General features: G+C 41.5%; 1 protein-coding gene across 1 annotated transcript in view; it reads right to left on the bottom strand.

Moving 5' to 3' along the window:
• Positions 1-5915: 5915 nt before the first annotated feature.
• RCOR1 (REST corepressor 1) overlaps positions 5916-23929 on the bottom strand; it is an 80974-nt gene continuing 62960 nt past the window's right edge. The window contains exons 7-13 of the mRNA XM_021541375.3: positions 21639-21757; positions 18211-18289; positions 13529-13723; positions 12461-12538; positions 12247-12304; positions 11461-11690; positions 5916-9325 (exon numbers count right to left, since the gene is read on the bottom strand). Coding sequence (XP_021397050.1) covers positions 9284-9325; positions 11461-11690; positions 12247-12304; positions 12461-12538; positions 13529-13723; positions 18211-18289; positions 21639-21757 — 801 coding nt within the window. The 3' untranslated portion in view covers positions 5916-9283. The remainder of the gene's footprint in view (positions 9326-11460; positions 11691-12246; positions 12305-12460; positions 12539-13528; positions 13724-18210; positions 18290-21638; positions 21758-23929) is intronic.

The raw sequence follows: 23929 nt of genomic DNA, 5'->3' as shown, positions 1-23929 counted from the left end.
AAAACAGAGATGATTCCACTGCTTTATGGCAATCTTTAAATGCAAGAACAGCAACAAAAATAACAAACACCCTCTTTGCTTCATTTTACAGATAACTTTTCTTAACAGAATCAAAATACTGCAGAAGGATGGAAAACTGGACCACATTCACTGCCCCCTTGTTAGTACAATTACTAGTGAAATCCTTGAGATTACCCAGTTCAAGCCACAAAATTACCATCTCCAGTGGACAAAGTGAAAAGGAAGATGCTTCACGAATGCAACATAATTCCCTGCTGTGTCCTCAAACAAAAAAGTTGTCCCAGATTGAGAAGCAAGATGTTTTCTATTGCCATCTGTATAGCAGCTGTCTTCTCTTAAGTGAGCAGTTTTCCTTATGTCTATCATGACCAACCCTCTCTCGGGGGAGACATCTGCTGACAGTGGTCTATTGAACATCACTGTGTGACTGATAAGAACTGTAACATCCCATTGTGAGATGCCCCACCCAGAGGGAGGAGCCAAGAATTCCTAACTGGATATAACCTGGGGTTTAGGGTCATCAGAGTCAGCCTTCCCACAGGTTTCCAAAAGGAACAGCTGAGGTTTTTCCACTGGACCTTCAGAAGAAGACTACACCTTTCTGCAGGACCACTGCTCCAACAGAACTACATCTGCCACTCCAGGACTGCAGCCACTCCAATGTGGACTGCTACCAACACACTGGCCAAGGGGGTGTCAGGTTGTATTGACTGTCAGTGCTTTTTCTTTTATATTATTGCATGTATTTTGTTTCTTTTCCCTTTTCCTAATAAATTGTATTTCAGACTTAGAGTCTCTCACTAGTTTTGTTTTTCAAACCAGAACACAGGTCCACCAACTAACCAGGAAGCCATTTGAGGAGCTGGACACTCTCTCTCGTCAATAAAGCATTGCTGAAACCTTGCTGCTCCTCAAAGCACATCCCCTCATTAGCAAGGCACATCTTGTCAAGTTTCTGCCTGGCTCACACCTAATGAGAAGCTGACAGGTAATAATTTAAAACTGCATTTGCGCTAACATTATGAAGTTATTTACTATCCACCTGATCCAACTCTCCCTGCAGATTATATAAATACACCTAACAAAGTTTGCATTAGGATCCCTTTTTTTTTTATGCCTATAGCAGGGGCTACACACCCTCATTTGGGGGACTTATGGTTTAAAGCATTAATACAAAAATACCTTGGGAAATCCAGAAGTTAGGCAGTCATAGGCTATTTTTATATATACATACATACACACATACACAATCAAGTTTTCTCCTCTTATTGTAAGAGATTTTCTCTGCACCTTGAGAGCCAGGCTGGCAGAAGACGACTCAGTGTATTTCTCATCTGGAGGCCCTAGGCAGTGTACATTTGAGGGAAGAGAAGATGCAAGTCAGTTGATATTTATTATGATCTTTTTTCTTGACACTGAATGCTGAACCACAAATCTGGAGCCATGGCAGATCCCAGTACTCACTGCTAACAATGCACTAAAATAAAACTGAGAGGAAGAGAAGTTATCCATCCATGCCTTAGGCTGAAGGCATTGTTCATAACAAATTGCTTGACTAGTTTATCTTCCCTGTGTGCACGGAACAGTTCTCTTAAATTATTTTTCTGTTGCTAAATCCCACAGTGGTTCTGGGTCACTCATTGAAAGTCAAAGCGAGAGGCTGCTTGTGGTGGAGCACAGGCACAGGGTGTTGTTTGCTTCCCAAGCAAAGCACAGTGCTGAACCCATGGCCTCCCCTGATTAACTGCAGAATCTGAAATCTTTATTCAAATACTTTTAAAGGATAATTTGTTTAAACTTAAAAGTTATCTTCTCTGAATATTTGTGCTAGTGAGACTTGACCGTAAAAGGGGGAGAACCAGTCACGCAGCAAAAGGGAATTAACTTAAAGGAGAACATCCAATTGGCTGCTTTTGGGTTTGGTTTATTAATAGTTGGTTTTAATTTATTTTTTTGGGAGTAGTAACAGCACAGCATATTGATAAGAGACACAAAGCTACTTTTGGCATTAGAGAAGCCGCCCATAAAGTTGTACTGGAAAGGCTAAACATGGTGGAAAATATACCATTACAACATTTTCAGCATTAGTGACACTTCACAGAACACTTCTTACCTGAGAAAGAGGTGGGATACAGGGCTCAAAGGAATTGGAATTTGGCCCTCTGGGCCCACACAATAAAGCTACATTTACAGAACACTTACAGGGTTCAAATCACTGGGGAGCTAGTTCTGTAATCAGAGGCAAATTCCAACAAGCAATGAAAATCTGGGATCTTGAGGACATGCTGGTCTAGAAGCTCCAGAATTTTCCAACCATCCCAGATTCCCCACTGTATCTTGTGTCAAGAACACAGTACCCCAGAGGAACTTTCCAAAGCATTGATATGAGGCATCCCCATTTCTTTGTCCAGCTCCACGCACAATGCCCAGCACTGCAGTGAGGGGCCCAAGTCCTTGTCCCCTCTTGGGTTAAGCCCAGGCAGCCATGGCACAGTGTGGTTAATGGCCAGCTCCCACATCAGAGACAGAGCCCTAGGCTCTACCATCATCTATAATAAGGAGGGGAATAAGCACTTTCAGGATGTAATACATTAGATCAGTTTTCAACATCTAATTTAGGATTAAATTAATTATACCCTAGAAAAGCTTATTTCTCTCTAAGGGATTCTGGACAGCAAGCTCAGACAGTGATATCCTTATCCACTGATGAATCCCTGCACCTTGCCATAGACCAGTCAGGCACACATGGATCTCTGGCAAACCCACTGCATCTATTCTTTTATTTTATTCACTTTCCACTGTGTCTTATTCTAAACCTTGAACACACAAGGCAGCATCAAGAAGTCTGCAGCTGTTGAGATCTCCTATTCATCTTTTTGTAATAGAAATCAATTTGGTTTTGTCACACACAGTCTCAACTTCCATTTCAAAAGGAAACCCAGATCTTGCTAAGCTATGGTCTCACAAGCTCCATGTCATACACGAGGTCTGTGCCCCCAGGGTGTGCACAGAGGGAAAAGCATCTCCCACTTAACATTTTATTGCCATCATTCCACACACCTTCTCCTGTTGCAAACTACCTTCATGAAAACAAAGAGCACATCCAGAGTCAGAACAAACAGCTCACTTCTCCCTCACCCTCATCTCCAGCTACAAACAAGATATCAGAATGACCTGACTTCCACTTCCTGATCTGCCCAGTGTGAACTCCTTACACCTGGTCAATGTTTTCACCCAGATCAGAAAATCCTGCCCTTTTGTGCCCTTGTTAGGCTAGGCTGCAGCCTTCCTCCATACAAACTTCTTCCCTTTCAGTAGGGGAAACTTCCAGGTGATTTCTCCATCTCTCAAAGTTCAGATCTCCTCTACACTACTCTCCTCCATAATTCCTTTCTTGATAACCTTAGAAACTTTGTTCCCATAAAATTTTACAGTGATTCCTCCTTATTTCTTCTGCAGCAAAAGAGAACCATTTCTCCACCACTCTCAGCAGGCCCTTTGCAGAAATGATTTTGTTTGTACACATACATTTTGTTGACTGTTTACTACAAACATGACCAGAAATTACATTTGCTCTATTTCAAAGGCTATTTGGGTGGCTAAGCCAGAGCATGCTTTAGAGGTGAATAATAGGTTTGATACCTGGTTTTCTCTCTCAAGCATTAGTCTGCATCTTTCAGACTGGAAGATGGTTTATGAAATTAAATCCAGGTTTATACTGTTACTTCATAAAGCTGATAGTTGGGAATCATATTAAGATCTTGGCACACTTAGCAGCACCAAGAGTGAGCTCTTCCCTTTCAGCCTGAACTCCAGCTTGTACCACATCCTGCAAGGCAGCTCCTACTCTAGGGAGAAGTGCTCAGTGCCACCATGTTCAGATTCCAATTTGTTTATGTAGGACAGGCTATAATACAGCATTAATTCAACACTGCATTCCCATTTACAAACACATACCATTACCAGGCACAAGTACATCACCTGTGTTTCCAAAACCAGTGCCATTATCCCTACTTTATCTTTGCTTCTAAACTCCTCAGAGGAGTACGTGTTCAGGCAGGGGAAATCCCTGTTTCCTCATCTTTTTGTGCTCCCTGACTAAAATAAGTTCCTTCCTTTTTATTTGTTTCTCTTTCTTTTACTTTGGGGTTGGGGGGCACATGGGCAAGAAAGGCTGGTTTGTAATGAAGATTTAAGTGCTTGCAGTCAAATAACTCCCCTAAGAAAGCAGACTGCTACTTTACATTATTGGTACTGTATTCTGTACCAGCAGGAAAATTACAAGGAATGCTTTCCACTAAGAAAACACCCTCAACTCTCAAAAATGCTGCCTGTTCTTCTAAAACCACAAATCAGCCTCCATCCCTACCACTTTGCTTTACAATATAGAGATGCCTAATTCCTGCCCTCCATAGCTGCAGACCAGTGTCCTGCTGTAGGAGTTCTGCTGCCTTTAACACACATGAGCAAAGCACAGAACTTCTTGTCACCTGTCCTGTGCTAACCCTGGGCTCCCAGAGCACTGCTGGGAAAACTGCTCAAAGCACAAAGTCCTGCCTGTGCTTCTGTGTCTAGTGCTTAGCAGCACTCCAGCATGTGAAGACAGAAAACATGATCTTCCTGAAGATTCCGAGGTGCAAAGCTTCCTGCCCTTCTGAGCAGCTTCAATAGCAACATCACACACTGTTAAGCTTTGAGGGCAAGTAAGTGTTGCCTTTTCCTATGTATTTAAATGTGTTCCTTTCATGTGAAAGATGACAATCTTGTTAACTTGTCCAGCCAAGTACTTTGTACATGAAGCAAAGAGGCAACAGTTTATTCTTCAGGTCCTTAACTGAGGGATGACACTGTCAGGAAGGGGAAAACTTTTGTATCTCCTGACCAAAATCTGAAAGGTAAGGGGTCAATTACACATCAGAACCACATTTTACATCAATAACGTTTTACTACATATTTTATTACATCAATGGTTTGAAAAAATTTTATTTGATGTCAGCAAACATTGGAAATCATAGAAAAATGAATTATGTAGAATTTCACAAAGGAATTTACCCCACTATAATTCCTCATACAGTAAAATAATCCAAAACCAAATGTTACTTTTCAGTGGCTAAGCAATTTTATAATGCTATGAACATTCATCACAGTAAGTGTGCTGAATAATAGAAAACAGGCAAAAAAGACATTTAAAATATTACTTACAACAGCATTATTACAACATACTTTCTTTAAAATCCCAACGAGTATTTCATCACTTCAAAAGCTATACAGCATTTCCATTATATTTGCAAACTTAACCTTATACATCTTTTAAAATCTTGAAAAAACTTCTTTTAAGCAATCTATAAGCAGTTAACAAAATTGATAAAATCTACATAATGGAATACTATACACTCCAGTATAAATTTTATTTTAGGAGAATATGAATGTAAACACTCATTATTATACAACATGCATAGACTATACTGACCTTCCATCTTCTGAACTGTAACTTTCACTGCAATTGTGCTTTACTATCAACAGGAAAAGCTGCATTAATCCAGGGAGTGGCAGAAAGTATTTGCTTTAGGGGCATTGCACAAGATCACTAGATTTTGACTTACTGAAGACAAGCTGGAGCTAATAAAATAATTTTTCCTCTTTTTTTTTTTTGTAAAATATCAGCCCACTCATTGCTGAATGAGCTATGTACAAATTCATACCAATTTGAAAAATAAATGCATTATCAAAAAAATCTCCTACAATATTTTTGCATTTCAATGACTTGGAGATTTTTGTTCACAAACCCAGTGATCAAGTTAGTGTAATGCACTGTTTGGCTCATATTTGGTGTGCAAGAATACCAACAGCATATTAGCGAATTCATAGAATAAAAACTGAAATTTAAAGTGACAATGAGCATATTTTAATACATAATGTTTCTGATGTATTTGTACAGGAAAGAAAAATGTTTGTCAGGACATTGCCTTAAGAGAGTAAGAGTTTCACTCTTATTTTAACTATTAAAAAAGTGTTCTAGTGGATACTTATGGGGTCTTCCTGGTTGCAAACTTGTAAAAATATATTAAGAAACCATTATCCCCATTGGTATTAAATATATCGAGACACAACCATTGTGGTTGCACTACCAGGTATGGCTACTACGGTCTTAAGCATCTGATTGTACATTGTTGCTTTACTGTTAAGCACAACTGAGGCGTGTATTTTTTTCCCTTGGTTATAAGATTATATTACAAAAATTGATCACTGTTTCAAACCAGTTAAACACGAATATTCAAGTAACAAGGTTGTTTTAATGGATAAGTGAAAAAAGAAGTTACCTAGCACTTTACACAACTACATAAAAATTAAATAGAACAAATGAAATTTGTTTATGCATATGCAATACACTTTTATATCTTTAAGATTTCTAAAACTAAAACTTAAACTATCATTTTCTTTAACGATACCATATTTTGCACAATAACTTATACTTAGGAGAAATAATTTCCCATTTTCCACAAAATATATATAATTATGACATTCACATCGATAGTTTAAGAAACAAAATTTAAGTGAATATTCTTATTTTATGTAGTTATCTTTGTGGACCCTTCTAGTCAGAATGCAACCAGTTGATATATCTAATGCTTGACCCATTTAACAAAAGAAAAAGAGGGTCTTCACCTAAACAAGGTCAAACCATTTCAAAAGCTAAAATGATTTTATCGCATTTCAAAACATAGTTCAAGAGAATGTAAAAAAACTAAACGTTTAAAATACAGTGCTATTATATTGCATGTATCAACTACAATAAGATAGCAGTAAACTGAAAAATAATTAAACAACTTTTTTCCTCCTAATATCACAAATGATACACATTTCCCCCTACCCCATGGGGATGAAGCCAAAACACAACTTTTCTGATAAGATGGACAGATTTGAGGGCAAAAAACCAATGAGAAGTCCTCACAGGTACCTAAGTCTCCAGCAGAAGCCTCTCCTGATGAGCTCCCCCAGCTGGGATGCAAGCTCCCACACCAATGAGGACCTGTCTCCATGCATTGGTACCAGCAGAAGGTTTAATATTTAATACTAGAGTGTTTCTAAAGAGCAGCATTGCTTTACACCACAACTGTCAACTGGATTCACAGTGCTATTTGCCCGGTCTTTATTCCCAATTCACACTGGCTAACACCTAGCATTCCTTCCCACAAGAGACTCCCAGCTCCACCTGGCACAGGTCTGAAGGAACATTTGAGCCACCAGAGCTGCAGCAATACAGAGAATAGGGAATAGCTCCCTTCCATCCTCCCATCACCTCGGAGGATCTCTCTGGAGCTACCAAAATGGAACTGCTCAGAAAAGGCTGCCAAGTGGCTGAAAGAAGCCCTTTGGGGCTCCACACTAACTTGCCCTAGGAAATCTCTACCTGCGCTGTGCCCGTGTGTTGCTGCCCAGTTGCTGACATGGAATTACTTTCCTCACACACGGCCCAAGGGTGAGACCACACCCCAGTGCTACAAGAGGCCACGTCCCCTGCCTTTCCTGGGGCTGTGGCCACACTGCAGAGGTGCCAGAGCCAGCTCTGTTGCCCCGTTGGCATTAGCCTGCCCTGCTCAGGTGCAGAGAGCAGAGCCAGCACAGCACACAGTATGGCACAGCCAGCAGCCAAAGCCCAGCACCAAGCCCAGGCCCAGCCCCAAGCTCCACAAAGCTCAGCTGTGGGCCAGGCCACGGGCTACCTCATTTCAAGTTGTGTAAGAAAGGCTGCTTGCTGTACACCACTGTGTGCCATCTTGGCTTGACTCCTCTGTAGAGGAAGAGAGGCAAGAAAGGTCCTTTTTTCCACCTGCAAAGACACCTGGTGGTTTCTTCCAACATCATTAAATTAACCATTTTTAAATGCTTTGTGACTAGTGTTATTTTGCAGCTTTCTATTGAATGAGAAGTAATACTGTTGCTTCTAGCTTCCCTGGACATTGTCTGCTCAGCAGTCAGCAACCACCTTGTTCAAGGTGCAAAGTCCTCCCATGGGACTTGCAAGAACAGTTCCAGTTCAAGCCAGCTAGACAGGCCACAGCACGGGCCATCCGAGCAGAGGGCTAGGATTTGAAAGCTGCATGCACCAAGTATTTGGAAAAGCACCTCTTAGATTTTAAATTGCATATTTTGGTTCAGAACATGAAAGCGATGTGTGCTTCAGAAGGGTTAAAATGGCCAATGAAAATTAACCCGGTTCTTCTCCATTACACTTGCAAGAAACCAAAAACTCTTGAAGGTTGAATTTTGTGCTCCAACCCTCATCCAAACTTCCAGTGGGAGAAGCAGTTTGATGTCTTTGGCAAACAGCGCTCTGAAGAGGAATGAGACACTGGGACAGAAAGTGATCTATGGTAGCCAAATGCAAAAAGGCACATATTCCCCAAAAAGAGAGGCACCAGAGAAAGTTGTTTTGACTTAATCCCACAGAGGATCAGGAAAAAGAAAGTTGTGTAGCACTCACTTAACAAGTTACAATGCAAATGCTGAATGCCAGGGGTTAAATAGCGTATCAAACAGTTTCAGGTTAAGTATTCCCTTTTGCACTAAATAAAAGCCATTAAAATATACAGGAATAAAATGCTCAATTAGGGAGCTTTCTATGAAGCAAGAACGCACAAATACAGTGGAAAGAATTGCACAAACCAGAAGTGTAATGAGTTACATCTACAACCTTGGACTGACCAAACCTTAGAAATAACATTTCCTATCACTTTGCATTATTCATGATTGCTTGCTAACATGCCCTGACACAGCTGGCGTGTGCACAGGCCCCTCCTTTACAGAAAGCTCACTAATCATAGTGTCATCGTAAGAATACACAGGAAGCGGAGACCACAAGGCCATGCAGCAATACATACTTATACCCTATGGACCAAGTGTTCTAAGAACTCCTAATGTGTAGAGTTACTGTGGGGCTGCTAAGGAACTCCTTGTTTTGCAGGTTGGTCAAAATTTATAGACAGGTGTTACTGGTTCTAGAAGTCCCCATGCTTAAGCATGACGTTGGTGAAATGGAGAGCTGAGCTACCTGGGTGCTTTTGAAAGAAAGTGGAGGCAGTATGGAGGAATGAGGGAAGATTAAGGCAGATGTAGCACAGGACTGGAAGCGTTTGCCTTTTTTTTGGTAATAGCTGCTTGTCCACAGATATGATGCAGATGGCTGTCTGAGGTTTGCTAATACCTGATATCCTGGATAACACAGTAGTCAACACAAATTGTTCTAGGCTACAGCACCTTCTCACGAAGCAGATGCGTATCTGACATCAAGAACAGAAGTAGCCTGGAGGGAAGGGGAGAGAAAAAGCAGAGATTTAATTTAAAATGAATACACAGGCTTTCTTACATGTCCTAACTTCAGCCCTAATCCATGGTACTGACAGTGACAAAATATACAACCCTGCAACATGGGAAGAATTCCAATAGCTTTCCCTGTTCTGAGGCACATTGGCATTTATTGTTGGGAATGTAAACACATAGGAGTGACGACTAGAATTGCTGCTGCTTTATAACCAGCTGCTTTATAACCCCCCCTTCAAATAAAAGGAACTATGGCCACTTGCTATGGCAAAGCCCAAAGCCCTCAGAAGACTGATGAACCTTTCACGAGGCTGCTGGCCAGACAGCCAAGGCATGCCAGGGAAGAAAGCACCTGAGGGATTTCAGTGTTAGGCCACCAAAGACTTCTGGCTACTGCTGAGTCTACCTGACTTGACCTAGACACTGCCTATGCAAGTGCCCTCAAGAGCAGGCACCAGCACTGCACAAGGAGGGACCAGGAACCCTCTCCCAGCCCATGCAGGTCATTTGTGTCATAACCCCAGTGATGTTTCACCTTGGCCCCAGAACCACTGAGACAGACACCCAGTCAGCACTTTGCTTAAGCCACCTCTGAAGGCAGGAAAACCACATTCACAGCTTCTTTTGGTCTGCTTCCCACCACTCAGCACTTGGTCTGCTCCACAGTGAACACCTTCCATCACTAATCTGAGCATCACAACTGCTGCTCTAGTAATAATTTTACCAGACCTTGCTGCCATGCCTCCACTCTCCTAACACATCTGGGATCCTCACTGCTCCAGTATCCACACACCTGGCCACATCAGCCCACTCCAGTTCCTGCTGAAGCCATTTTTTCCCTATGTCAAGTGAGACTTCCCTTTTCTGACCTCAGCTTTCAGAAGCAAGGGTGTATTTAAAACTAAGAAGAATCTCAGAGGGCAGAGAAAAGTTCTGCATTACCAACATATAATTCTACAGGACACAAGAAAAGACAGTGAGAAGAGCCACATATCTCAAATTGGTGGCCATGTACTAGCACCAATGCTGCTGTGCTCCACCTCTCAATTCTGGAAGAATAGGACAATTACACACACCTGTGAAGGCAAGTTTTCTGAGTGTGGTTTTGTGCATCTGTCATACCTTTGGACTTAGTTCCCAAATATATGCATCTTTGAATTGCATGTTACTAGGTTTTGTGAAGCAGTGAAGTTCTGCTTTTTGAATGTCTGAAGGACAATAAATGTCCAAGTGATCCAGCCCTAATCAGAGCAACAAAAATATACAGCACACGGAGAAGTCTTTACTCCATGCTCAAACAAAATTTGCCTTATGATGTTGACTGTGCTTGCATTTACAATACACAGCTTTTTCACCAAGTTTCATAAATTAGGCCAAAGGGAGTCCTTGATCAGACTTTTTAACACACAAACCTCTACCATGGTTCTACCATGGTTTAAGACTAAATATTAGTCTTTATTGCTAATACTAAATTTTTGTAACTAACTTCCATACTTCAATATCCTACAGTCTCTTAGTTCATTTCAAACCTACATTGCCTTTGGAAAAGTGTTAACTCTCTGAACCTCCATCAAGAAGAGGCTGTTCCTAAAATTTGTCTTTACAGAAACAGCTGTAAACTTAAGGAAACTTTGCCTTCAGGTAATTCCAGAGTGAAGTTTCTTGCACTCATCTTGCTTACAGCTTTCTTCCCTTCATTCAAGTGAAACTACTCACCAAAAATGAAAGAGCAAGCTTTGGCTCAGAAGACTCTATGGTCCCAAAAAGCCAAACCTGGAAGAGCTGGGAGAATTGAGTTCAGGGAAAAGATCCGCGTGAGATAAAGATGCATGGGGTTTCAGCAGAAAGAGGTATTTAAAACATCTATGTTCTGATGAGATACACATACTGTCAGAGGGCTGCAAATTCACTGTTCTCCTTCCACTTTCATACAAGCTTGGATTTCCCAATTCCCCAAAGCAGTACTGAAATTGTATATCTAGATGAAGTGAAATATGCACTGATTGAAGATGGACAAAAATGGTTTTTGCAAAGACTATATATATCTAAATACACACATACATCTGTCTGAACTGAGCTCAGATCAGGAATTTGATGTGACTTTTAAATTGGATTTACCTCATCTTCCTCTTCAGACATTTTAGTGGAATTATCAGGAGATTTTACAGGCTTCTGACTATTGGTTCCATTTGTCTCCTCTTTGCCATGCTCTGCCTCCCACTCCTGTAGGACTTCATCTATGTTGAAACGACGTCGATAATTTACAAAAAAGTTTTTCACTTGCACCACAGATTTGTTTCCAATCACATCAGAGATTGCCTGAAAGTCTCGGCCGTATTTCCTGATTGCTAAGAGCAACAAAAAGAAAAACAAAAGCAGTGCGTTATTTCCATAAAGACCACAAATCATGCTCAGGTCACAGCATAAAGATCCAAAGCTGAACTTCTGTCAAGGCTTCAAACCTTCTTCATATTAATCCAGAATTAAAAAAAAAAAGTCTAAACTGGGAAAGAGACACAGTAAAAACCAGCCCTGGAGAAGAGAAGAAAATAGAGGTGTAGTAAAAGATGGATAGAGTCAAATATACAAGACCTGTTTAAATCTGCCTGTATTACTTGAAAAGTTAGAGGAAGAATCATAGCAGTGACTCCAGCTGAGTTTCACTTTCTGAAAGTGAACAACTTGGACAAGCACAGACACTATTTGCCAACATTCACACGATGCCCTTTATATTGCCCAGAGAGGGGAAGGGGGAATATTGTTTCCCTGTTCAAATACATTCTTCAGGCATTAGTACACAGAGTTGAAGCCCTCCTTCCTTAGCCACTGAAGAGAAACTCGTCTCTGAAATGCAGCAGGGTTTTGACTATCAACAACTGAAGTACAAATCTTGTAGTGCCATACCTTGTACAGCAAGAAGCTGCTCATCTGTGGTCCAACGTGCATTAAATTTCTGGACGACCTAGACAACAACAATAAAAACAACAATTAGGTAACTTCATTTATAGACTTTAATTTGTATCTGAGCTCTCAAAAGTGCAACAAGGAATTAACTGTTAGTCAAAGTATATAATTAGCATTTATCTTCACAATTAACAAAGATCAGAAATTATCTCACCTCTGGAAGTCTGTATTGTTCTATACCACCTTCTAGCTTTTCTTTGAGTGCACTGTTTGTCTGTTTGATATTCTGAATCTGAAAAGAAAGTTTCATCACTTTAAGAAGGATTAAAAAAAAATATTTGGACAAGCCTTTTTCCAGCAGCCTTGGCAGTAATCTCACAAGCTCAGCCTTCCAGTTTGTCTCACAGCCTGCCTTTTCCAAAAAGGAAGTTTGCTATATTGGAATAATGTACAGCAGGAGCAGCTGGCAAATCAGGAGATCCCATTTAATTTATTCTCTGCTGTCTACATGTTATTTGGAGCAAGAACTGCCCCAACTTCCAGGTCTGTAAAAAGCCCAGCATAAGAAGACCAAATCCATCTGCAGCAAGTAATGAATCAAAGTCTGCTAAAGAGTTCAGCTTCTCCCAGAGTACCAGGAAAAAGGCTTCAGGCCAAAATACCAATTCTATTAAGTTTAATAAGGAGCTTGAGACAGAACTCTGCTTTAGAAACAGCAAAATGCTCAGATCTAGGCAACAAACTCATGTAACAAACCTGTATTTACTCACAGATACCTGAAAAACATTTGTTAAAAAGGCAGATCCAACAGGGAAGCAAAAGGTACGTAGAGAGTTTGTATGATACCCGTCTAGGAAAGACTAAGCTGAACATATCTTCGACTTCTAAAAGTACCATGTGAAAAGGCAAAGGAAACACCTGCTGGAGATGGAAATCACATACTGCTGAAACCACTGCCACCCGAGGAAAGTTACAGTTAAAACAATAGAAGGAATTCTGAACTGCAAGAAAAGCTAGGTGCCAGCAAATGTTCCTTCAAGTCCCTGCTATGAACTTTTCCTTGTTTTACTTCAGGTCAAAAGCAGGCTTGCCCACAGAACTAAAACTTAAGCGATATAAAACCCAGAGCTGCATTCAGAGCACAAGGACAGCAGCTTGTCAAACTAAGGCACGCAGCATTGTGCATCATCACTGCCAAGCCACAAATTCCTGCCAGCTCTGCAGACTGACACAGGCACTACCAGCAAACCCAGCAGCTGCTCATGTACGATCCCGTTCGTACCTGCCGTTTGATTGAGACTAACTCCATGTCCAGTTGTCTGAGTACAGTGGTAGCAGCTGTTGCATTGGCAGAAACAGCTTCCACATCTTCCTGGGAAAGGAACATTCCTTTGGGAGGTTTCCTCTTTGCTCTGTTCTTGGCCTGTGTACTGTGCTTCTCCTTCTTCACCTGAGGGACAGTTTCAGCAGGTGGCACCTGGCAAACAGCAGTCAGTCATTTTCCAAAACTAAGTATCTTTAGAGATTCCTTCCAGCTCAAACCATTCTATGACTGATTTTTAGCCACCATCAAAGGCTGGAGAACAACAATACCAGTATGCAGACAGGAAGACATTTTTGCTTTAAGTGGCATGTCATACAAACTGCCTTATACAAATTTCTCTTTTCCTTTAGTAGCTTTCAGTGTTTACAGAGATACTGTGGATGCCTTCTCTGCCCATTCTCATTTTGGGAGAGAGATGCCCAATTCTGTATTTATTAAATGTTCTAGCTATTTTCAAACCTCCAAAACCCTTTTTCTTGTTTTCATCATCAGACCTGAATATATCACCAGCAGGAAACAAAGTGAAGTGTGGAGACAGAAAGAACTTAACTAAAACAGTTTGCTGACAATTGTTTTACTACCTGACAGACACAGAAAATAATAAACCAAAGTTATTTAAAGACAAAGGATAAGGGAGTGAGGTGACAACAGGGTAATTCTTAGATTGTTACACCATTCTTTGGATGCCAGGTTTTCTGGCATAGCACTTGTATATCAACTGTTCCATCAAAATGCTGCAGTTTTACCCAAAATAAGCCTTTTTTTGAAAGAGGAGTATTTCACAGAGCACTTCCTATTTTTATCCTTTATGTCTAAAGCAAGGACAGGTAGATTAACCAGGACACTTACTACAAATCCTTCAAAAGCACAGCTAATTCTAAGATAGCAAAACCATTTCTTCTGGAAGTTATACTCAACAATCAACTCATACATAAGATTTTTTGCCCAGTAACTGAAGCCTGGCCAAGAACACAAAACAGAAGGGTGGCAAGGAGAGAAAAAGCAGAGGAGAGGAAGTACATGTGAATCCTCTGCTTGATCACTGCAAGCTTTAAACACATCGGCTTCACTTGGTGCTATTGTTTTCCTCCTAATTTGCAGCTACATGCAGTTTCTACACAGTTTGTGGCATTTGCCCATTAGCATTGAATGCTTTTATTTGAAACCACAGGAGGCTGAGCACCAAACCCCAAGTAAGTATGAGGTTCTGATGCCCAAAGGACTCCAGCACAGCTGCCATGGGTAAAAGCTTTCACCCTCCTCATGGGCAGAATGGCCAGAGCCCCTCAGCAGCCGCAGCAATGTGGACAGTTGCCTGCTCTCAACCTTTTTGTTCCACCCACTGATGCAAAGCATTCCATGAGATACAATGCTTAGGGCAAGCCCAGAGGCAAGAGGTAACTCTTGCCATTGCAGGAGGGATACCCCTATGTCTCTTTGCATAGGAATGCTGAGCAAGAGAAAACAGACTGGCTTAGCTATGAACAAGTGAAGTAAGCTCTGCTTCAGAAGGGAGCACTTAGATAACTGAGCCAGGTAAATTATTCAGCATGGATAGAGATTTCAGATCCACTCATATTTCATCTACATACACTGCTTCCCAGGACCATGCAGCAATGCCTCACTACACGTTCAGCCTGTCTGTTGACCAAAAGGCAATGCCTGCAGTGCAAACATCCCAGAAGCTTCAACATTAAAGAAAAATGAAAGCAGTTTCAAATTACTGTTTTACACAGTTCAAAAAATGCAAAGCTCTTTCGTGTTGCAGACAAGAACCAGAGCTCCAGCAGAACAATTTCTGACAGCTCCAAATGCCTCTAGGCCCCAGCAAAAATTGGAACATCTAGTCTGTCCTGGAAACTCTTCTTTCCTGGCCACACACATTTCTCTTGAGAATTAAACCAATTGCAGGGATTTAGCAGTGCTCCTGTTTATTTATATATTGCCACTGCAATCCAGTGCACTTCAGTCTTACACACCCCTTAATACAATGTTCCCTTCCTTAGATTTCACTGTGTAAAAAGAAGATAAAGCTATCTCAAGCTACATAAAAACAGAGCATGAAGTGGGAAGCACCTCCAGGAACAAGGAAGATACAAAGGAAGCAGGTCTAGGTCATGACCTCAGTATTACAGAGTCACTATGCAAGAAAATCCAAATAGCTGCACTAAGAATTAAATTACAAAAAAAAAAAAAAAAATATTCTCCTTCCAATGATCCTCAAAAGAGGAAACAGATGAAAGATTTCAGATACTCTGAGAAATCCCAGTATTACTGGGTAAGTCAGAGAGTAACTAACAGGTCTCAGAGCTGAAAAAAAAAACACCTCTGCAGATTTGGGACAGGGAGGCTCCTTATGGTAAGAGTCCTGGGCTGCTGGCACATCATAGCCCCTGCACATCATCTGAGCACATCATTAAAAGAAACCTAATGATCAAGAACAAATTTATCCCCTCCTGGTTACCTGCTCTCTCTCTCAAGGTGTTTCAATAAGCCCTAAGTTCAGGTATGTAAAATCAGAATCACTGAATCATTATGGTTGAAGAGACCTCCAAGATCATGGAGTCCAACCTTTGACTGAACACTTGTCAACTAAACCACAGCACTAACTGCCACGTCCAGTCATTTCTTGAACACCTCAGGGATGGTGACTCTTCTATGCTCCCAGGCAGCCTATTCCAGTGCTTGACCACCCTTTCAGTGAAAAAATTCTTCCTGATGTCCAACCTGAACCCCCCTTGAGGACATTTTCCCTCATTGTGTCCCTGGAGGGCTGGGAGAAAAGACCAACCTCCACCTTGCTACAACCTCCCTTCAGGTAGCTGTAGAGAGGGACAGAGGTCTCCCCTGAGGCTCCTCCTCTCCAGACTAAACAGCACAGCTGAACTCTGAACAGGCTACGAAGGCTGCCAGCTCCATTCTGTCCTCCAGCACAATCCCTGTCCTGTAAAGTCCCACAAGGCTGCCTGCCATGGCACACACAGCTAGACTGTGTATGCTGCATGAGCTTCAGGTTGGTTTGAGTGCCATGGCATGTACCAGTGCGACAAGGAGGGCACAAAGCCTCCTCCCACAGTAAGATTTTCTGCAAAAATGTCTTGATGGTAACTGTCCAAGCCAGACATCTGATCTGTTTTGGCTTTACAAGAGATGCAGCCAAATTGGTGAAGAACTATCTTTCCCTCTTCTGCAGCAAGTTCAGGACATGTCAGCATTGGTTGGGAAGGAAGAAATAATAAAGGAGGTTGAAGGGAGTTCTTTTACAGATGCAAGCTTTTGAAGAGCTTACAGAAAAATCCAAACTTCATTAATTCATTAAAATAATGGAAAATGAGACAATAGTATTATTTACAAAACACTATAGAGCTGCAGTACACACCTATAACTTAGCCAAGTGAGAACCCTTCCTGTCTGGGTGTTGCTGAGGCTTCTGAGAACTCAGTTTCTTTTAAGGATTAATACAAATGGCTTCACATCCACTCTGTCCCTAGGAAGACATTAAGGGTGTTGGCTCCTTCAGTGGAAACAACAGCAAAACTTTCCTGGAAAGTCTAGAGAGCACCCTCACATGGGTGAAGAGCAGATGGGAATGTTGTGATTTTTCAGTTATTTTCATTCAAAATTATTTGTTGGAAGAAATAATCTCACTGAGAGTGACTGACAAAACCATTACTCTGGAACTTTTTTTTTTTGACTGCATGGGATCATGTTTTTAAATACTTACAGTGGGTTTCCCCTAAATATAACCTTTAAAAAATTAATAACTTAAATAGTATGACTGGGAGAGACAGACTGGGAGAGAAATCAGGCTAGAAGAAATCAGGAAAGTGAATTAACTTCAAGGAAAGAAGGTCTTAAGCATCTTCCTGTAACTGAGACATACAACCCACACTGCTGCTGAACAAGGCGTTTTTATTTAGTAACAGGTAACCTGCAGGTTATACACAGGGAGATGAAGTATATGATTTCCTATAGGGCATTGTAGGCTGGGTTTTCAGAACTGTTGTATTTGTGTAGCTATTTTCATCCAGAACTCTATGCCCACAGAAAATGAAGTACTTAAAGTGAGGCACAAGTAATACATTTTGAGCTGACATAGCAACAGGTTAAGGTCACCCTGCCAGACAAAAGTAACTAGTCACAAAAACTTTCCACCAATACAACTGCAATCCTGGTGCTAGTGAAGTGACAAGTATTGCTGGGGATTTAGGGTACCTCAGAGTCTAACATGTATATAACCACACTTCTGTTGGTCTACCTAGAACAAAAGGATGGATTCCCCCTCCACCAAGCCATCTCCATAGGAGGATGTGCTTCTACTCCATCTCCATACAGGTAGGTTGATTTAAACCACTGAGGGTGGTTTAAACTAACACAGCTAAAGAGAAGATAAAACAGACTGGAAACAATCACATAGTACATTATCATGGGATGGTGAAGTGTTAAAATTTTCCCAGCTCTATCCATAACAACTTCTTTATCTATACTTGTCTTGATCTAAGAATAATTCTGAAGACAATTCTTTTCTTGTATGACAACTAGACAAAGTACTAAAGAAAATTAGATACTGTCAGCTTCTACACGAAGTAGCTAGTAAATAAACACTTTCATTTGCACAAGAGTAAGAAACACAATTATACCTCCTTTTTGCTCTCCTTGTTTTGTTCAACTTCAATGTCAATAGGGTTATTTCCATTTGCTTCCTCCATTTCATCCTCACTGGAAGACAAAAGCAAACAGTACTGTATTAGTTTGTGAGGCTCTCTTTTTCTATAAACAGCATGCTCAAACAAAAGCATGAATGCCACAGCAAGCCCAAAAGGTTCCCTTAGTTTTATTCCCAGGATGTGGGTTTTTTGGGGGGTTGGTGTTGATTTTATTTGGTTTTGGTTTAAGTCAATAAATTCTTAATTCTGTGGACAATGCATACAAGAACACTTCTCAGCAGTGTACTTAGGCAAAATAAATCTACACAAATAAAGGCAAGAAACATGAAATTAATTCCACAAGTTATCTTTCAAAGAACATGGGACACCAAGCATTTTTACTTCAGGCAAACTGAGACAGAAAAAGACTTAAAAATATAGCAAGTAGCTAAAACACAGATTTCATACAACTCCTTAATATTTAGCAAAACAGAGATGCACAAGATGAGCTCCCTCAAGAACAAGCACAAAAAATGCTTGGTTTTTTGTATTTTTTTTCAATGACAGCCTCACATTCTATTCGCCCCTGGAAAAGAAAAACACGTTATCAGTTACAGAGTAATAAAAGGCACAAAATTGAGGCCATATTGAAAGCAACCTTGGCACACCTGTCCAGTCTTAGGTGTCCTGTCCAGGCTTAGGTGGAATTTTAATCAGACATTAAATCAAATATGTTTTCATGATTTAGAATTTTTGTACTATACACAACCAAAGTCAACTGCATTATCCATTTGAAATTATGCCCAGAAACAGAAGAAATAAGCTAATGTAATCAAAGCATTTTTATTAATCAGAAAAATAAACCTATTTTGTCCTGTCAAACTTGATAGCCTGTGCTGAGGAGCATCAGCTGGTGCAGAAATGTCACAGCTCCAGGGCAGGGCCGGGCTGTGCTCACAGGGAGCAGGAACCAGAGCTTGGCTGTGGCATCAGCACTCATGTGGCCATGTCCCTACTGCATCCTAAGGAGGAATGGGCTGCCATCCTTCTCCACAAGAGCAGTCACTCGTACAAGACACTTCTGCTCCCCCAAGCCAGCGGCTCACCAGCTGATTCACAAGACATTTAGCTTGGGTAATGATGATTCCAGGGAATCCACTCCCAAGCATCCCTTCCCAGAGCTGCACACACAAGGTCCCTCACATACAACTAAGAACAGGTGCTGAAAACCTGGTCCCAAATGCACTGAACTGTGTTAGTGGCAATCTGAGGGGCTGGAGAATTCCCCTGCCTAGCCACAAAAGGGATATAGAGGTATTTGAGTGAGGTACCTGAGACTGCCTCTTCTCTTAACCCCATCTCCAAAAGAACTTGTGTTCTCACCTAGGTTCAGATTTCAGCCTTTTCACAACAACAGTCTCTGGTGTGCTGATAGGTTGCTCTTGTATTCTAGCAAGTGCCCTAGACATGAGCTAAATTAAAGCCCACCCCCTCTTTCCTGCAGTTGTAAACACTGATTGCCATAACCAAAGAACACTTCTGAAGTTCTGCCAACACCGAATGGCACATTACAGCCTGAAAATCCAGGCACCCTAAACTCACCCAGAGTGGATTCCACACCCTGCATGGGTGCACTGACAAATCCTTTGAGGGTGCAGGGGGTTTGACTACTTTACATAATGGAGGGGAAGAACAGAAATCAAACATCAAGCTGGTGCTTAGCTTCCTACAGATGTAAATCAAGTTAAGCATTTCCAATCCAGCTGCTTTCCTCAAAGGTTACAAAATGACAGCACACAGCAGCCCATGCAATTCTTTCCCATTCACCAGATGGTCTGAGGTGCTGCTTTTCCTAGCAAACAGGCATAGATACTGAGAGGTGTATTTCTAAATTCCAGTAATTTCATTTGTGAGCACTGAACAAAAAGGGAGCTGACTATTAAAAGACCTTAAACTACATGGTAAAAGACAAACACATACTCCATATAAAAGATTTCCCCCCTCCCCCAATAACTTAGTGGGAATGCTGAAAAACTAAACAAACAAAAAGCCCCAACAACCAGGATGGGGAGCAGAAAAATAGACAGTCTTTGCAGAGAAGAGAAAATAACAGAATGGAAAAAGAGACTCAGGTCAAAGAAAGCTAACCAAATACTGGGCAAGTTGGCTGTCAGTATTCTCCCTGGCCCTGCCTGTTAAGCAAGTATTGCTGACCTAACGGAGAGATGGGAGAGGTTGAGTGACTCATTGGTGTAGCACAGCTCAACCCTAGAAACACATTTCTTCCCCCTTCCCAAACAAGACTCGCTCACATGCAGTGGAGCCAGCAAACAGCCAACTGGGAAATGCAGCAACTCCTCTGTGGGGAAAGGCATTTGCAGAATTTTGCCCAATTATGTCAGAAGTCTTCCAAAAGGCACACTTCAAGTCTGGTTTGTGAAGACATTAATTGCATTTTAAAGCAGAATTAGAAGGCACCTGCATCAAGCAGATGGAGTTGCTGCTGTTCAGAGCGGTTGTTTTGCCACAGTCACCTGAAACCTCTGCATTTCTGAGGCTCTTTCAGCTCCAGACTAGGCGAAGTCACCAAGTGACAGTAACTGATCAAATACTTATACTGCTGACCTACCTTCAAGGGCTTGCATGGGTATCCAGGAGGGTGAGCTTGCAGAAAAGGCATGAGTCAAGCTCATTTGCTAAAGCTCAGTAGCTAATGACCTCCTGAACACCACCAGCCTCACCCAAATGCCAAAGCTCCCAGCACTCCCTGGAACAGCTCAGCCAGAGCTCATCCTAAGTGCCCCTGTGCTACTCACTCAAAATCAGAGTCTTGACTTCATCTTTCTCAGAAAACAGAGCTTGGCCTGACAGCCTTTTCTTGGTCACAGTTTTCTAAGATGCAGGAAAGGAAGAGTCTTATGTGTGTACAGGCACAGGCTGACAGGGGTCTTGCACTGGAGCCTGTTTCCTGTAGCAGGTGCACATTCTCACTCTGCTGAGCATCACGTGGAGGAAATAAAGGCAGATTTCAGCTCTTTCATTAATTCCTTTTACTGTCCTGCTTATCAGCTTTTCTGTCTCTGCTGACAACAGTGCCAATCAGATTGCAAACAGCTTTAATTTCAATTTCGCAGCCCTCAAGTGGTATCAGAAAAAGTTCTAGAATGGTGGGACTTAACCAGTGCACTGGAGGGCAATCAGGAATTGCAGTGTCAAAAAGGCAACACAGCTAACTGCCAACTGCCTTTTGGCTTTGAGCAAAGCAAAACATAGCAGGCAAGAAGGGTGGGGAAAGGTGTGGTACCAGGAAACGTTTTGGGGAAAATCCTGCATCTGGTTTCTTACAAGCTAACAGGAATTTCTAGGACAGACTAAGGAAATCAGTGTGTGCAATACACAGCCTTTTCTGCTTGCAAACCTACCTTTCCTCACGTTCCCTTTTTTGTTTACGAGCATGACGGTCCATCACACTAGTTTTAGTCCTTGTCTTCTTCCAGGAGTAGTAAAATTTCACCAGGCTGGCTATTGATTTGTCAGGAAGCTGTAAATTAAACATGTATCCTTTTATATTTTTATATGTAAAGTATCCCCAAAAGTTCACATACAATTGGTCTGGCTTTCCAAGGAACATCTGACCTCTTTACAACTGGATTCTCCCACTGGCTCAAGCAAGGCAGTTCTGCAACCTTTCCAAAAATGATCTATGGGGGAGCATTTCAGGTTAGTGCCTACTATTTAGGACATCAAGATGTCTAAAGAGCATCTCAGCAAGCTTCCACTCGCCAGTCAAGCAGCTGGTTCCCTCCAGAATAGGGGAACACAGCAAGAGCAAATCTGAAATGACGCCTCAAAACTGAGGTAACAGTTTTAAAGCCAGAACAGACCTAAAAGCCAACACAGATACATGTAAACAATCACAGAAACTGCTGAATTGCAAACATCCCAAGCATATCACTGATGTTTGGTTAAACAGGTCTATTCACACCATTCACATGAGACAAAGTCTATTTAAAGGTCTCAACAAAGGATATATTCAAAAGGTGGAACATTACTCTATGGTGAACTGAGGGTACAGGAAAACACAATTTATATTTTCTTTTGGCCATTACCCTGTAGCTATGAAAGAAAAGTCTGCCTCCAAAAAGCATAAAACTACATTAAGATTAATTCTGTACTTTTGAGGCGCTTTACATGGATGCTCTGACACAGGAATTTCAAAACATGAAAGTCCAGTCTTTTCTGATGAATAAAACATGTTTTACTTAAGTGTCTGATTCAGTTTGGAGGGCAGAGCAGGTGGGAAGGAAAACAAAACTCTGAGCAAGAGCCAGATCTCTTTCACTCAAACACTGCAGTTGAAGTCTTCACCTGAGACAAGCCTGCTTCTCAAACTGCAGACTGACTTTATGTTCTAATACCAGATCACACCAGCACTCGCACTCAGGCCCACAGCAGTACACAGGCAGATATCCACCTGGCAAAGTACAGGTGCTATGTCAATGTTGTGTTGCCAACAGCCATGCAACAGGCTGGTGTTCTGAATTTTTTTTAAAAGAATTCCACCGAACAAACTCAGGGACAAGGCTGTTCATGACAAACATCCACTTGGCTATAAACCTGTACTAAGAGTGCCAAAATATCAGAACTAGCTCCAGTAAATAATCTAACTTGCCTTTCATTCTCTGGCTTTGGAGATTTCTCCCCTCAGTTCCAATCTGCAGGGGTGCTAATAGGGCAGCATGTATAAACTAACAACTAACATGCTCCTGAGCCATTGATTCCTGTCCCCTGCTAAACACAAAGCTTAAAGCCATTTAATTCCTTTCATGCAGAATCGCTTTCTTGGGAGTAACAGTAAAAAAATATCATTACCTAGGGAGCAGTGCATGAGCTTGGCATCCCTGTATTGGAATGCACTTCACTCAGGGACAGAGAGCCATGCTTCTGCACATAAACCAAATTGAGAATTTCTTGCTTTGGCAGTTAACCAACCAACAGGACAGGCTTTATGTTCTCTTTTTTTCCCCAAGACATTCCCCTGCCCTATTTTCCCTCCTATATAAGAACAAAAGAATAAAGTAGTTTCACTCTTCAAGAGTTTCATCACCTGACCCAAGGGAATGGGAGACCCTAGGACTCCAAGAACATTTGGAAACGAATGTCAGTGAGAGACAAGGAACATCAAGGAAGACATGATGAAAACAAGCCTCTTTTTGCCACCCTTTTGAAATGGGATCTTCATCCTTGGAAGGCAAGTCACCTTTCGCTTTTCAGTGGGATCAGCAATACAGACCTGTGTCACATGTGCTTTAAAGAAGCTGAACAGACTGCAACAGCCTAGGCTCACTTCAAAGGGTCACAGACAGTGGAATTGGGCCCTGCTGGAACACTCAAGAAGCTACTTTACTGAAGGAGAGCAAAGAACAAAGTCTAGTTCCCACCCAGGTGATGAACCACTTGAAGACACTCTCAAGATACAATTAATAAAAAATTATACAACCCATCCTCTCCCTCTTTCAAAAGAAAACTGCACACTCCCTAGCACTTCCATTTCAGGCAGAAACCTATCCCTGAAATTTTCAATCAGACATTTAAAACAGTATCATTACCAACCTAAAGCAAAGGACTGAAGCTAGCAAGGATGTGTAAGCGTCCTTCACAGCATCCACTGACAGTCCGAAATCACATTAAGCACAGACTTCATCATTCAATA

This window comes from Lonchura striata, chromosome 5 (genome assembly GCF_050655825.1).
Source record: "Lonchura striata isolate lonStrDom1 chromosome 5, ASM5065582v1, whole genome shotgun sequence".
Lineage (NCBI taxonomy): Eukaryota > Metazoa > Chordata > Aves > Passeriformes > Estrildidae > Lonchura > Lonchura striata.
Note: the sequence above shows the minus strand (reverse complement) of the source record. Positions and strands in the feature narration are given on the sequence as shown.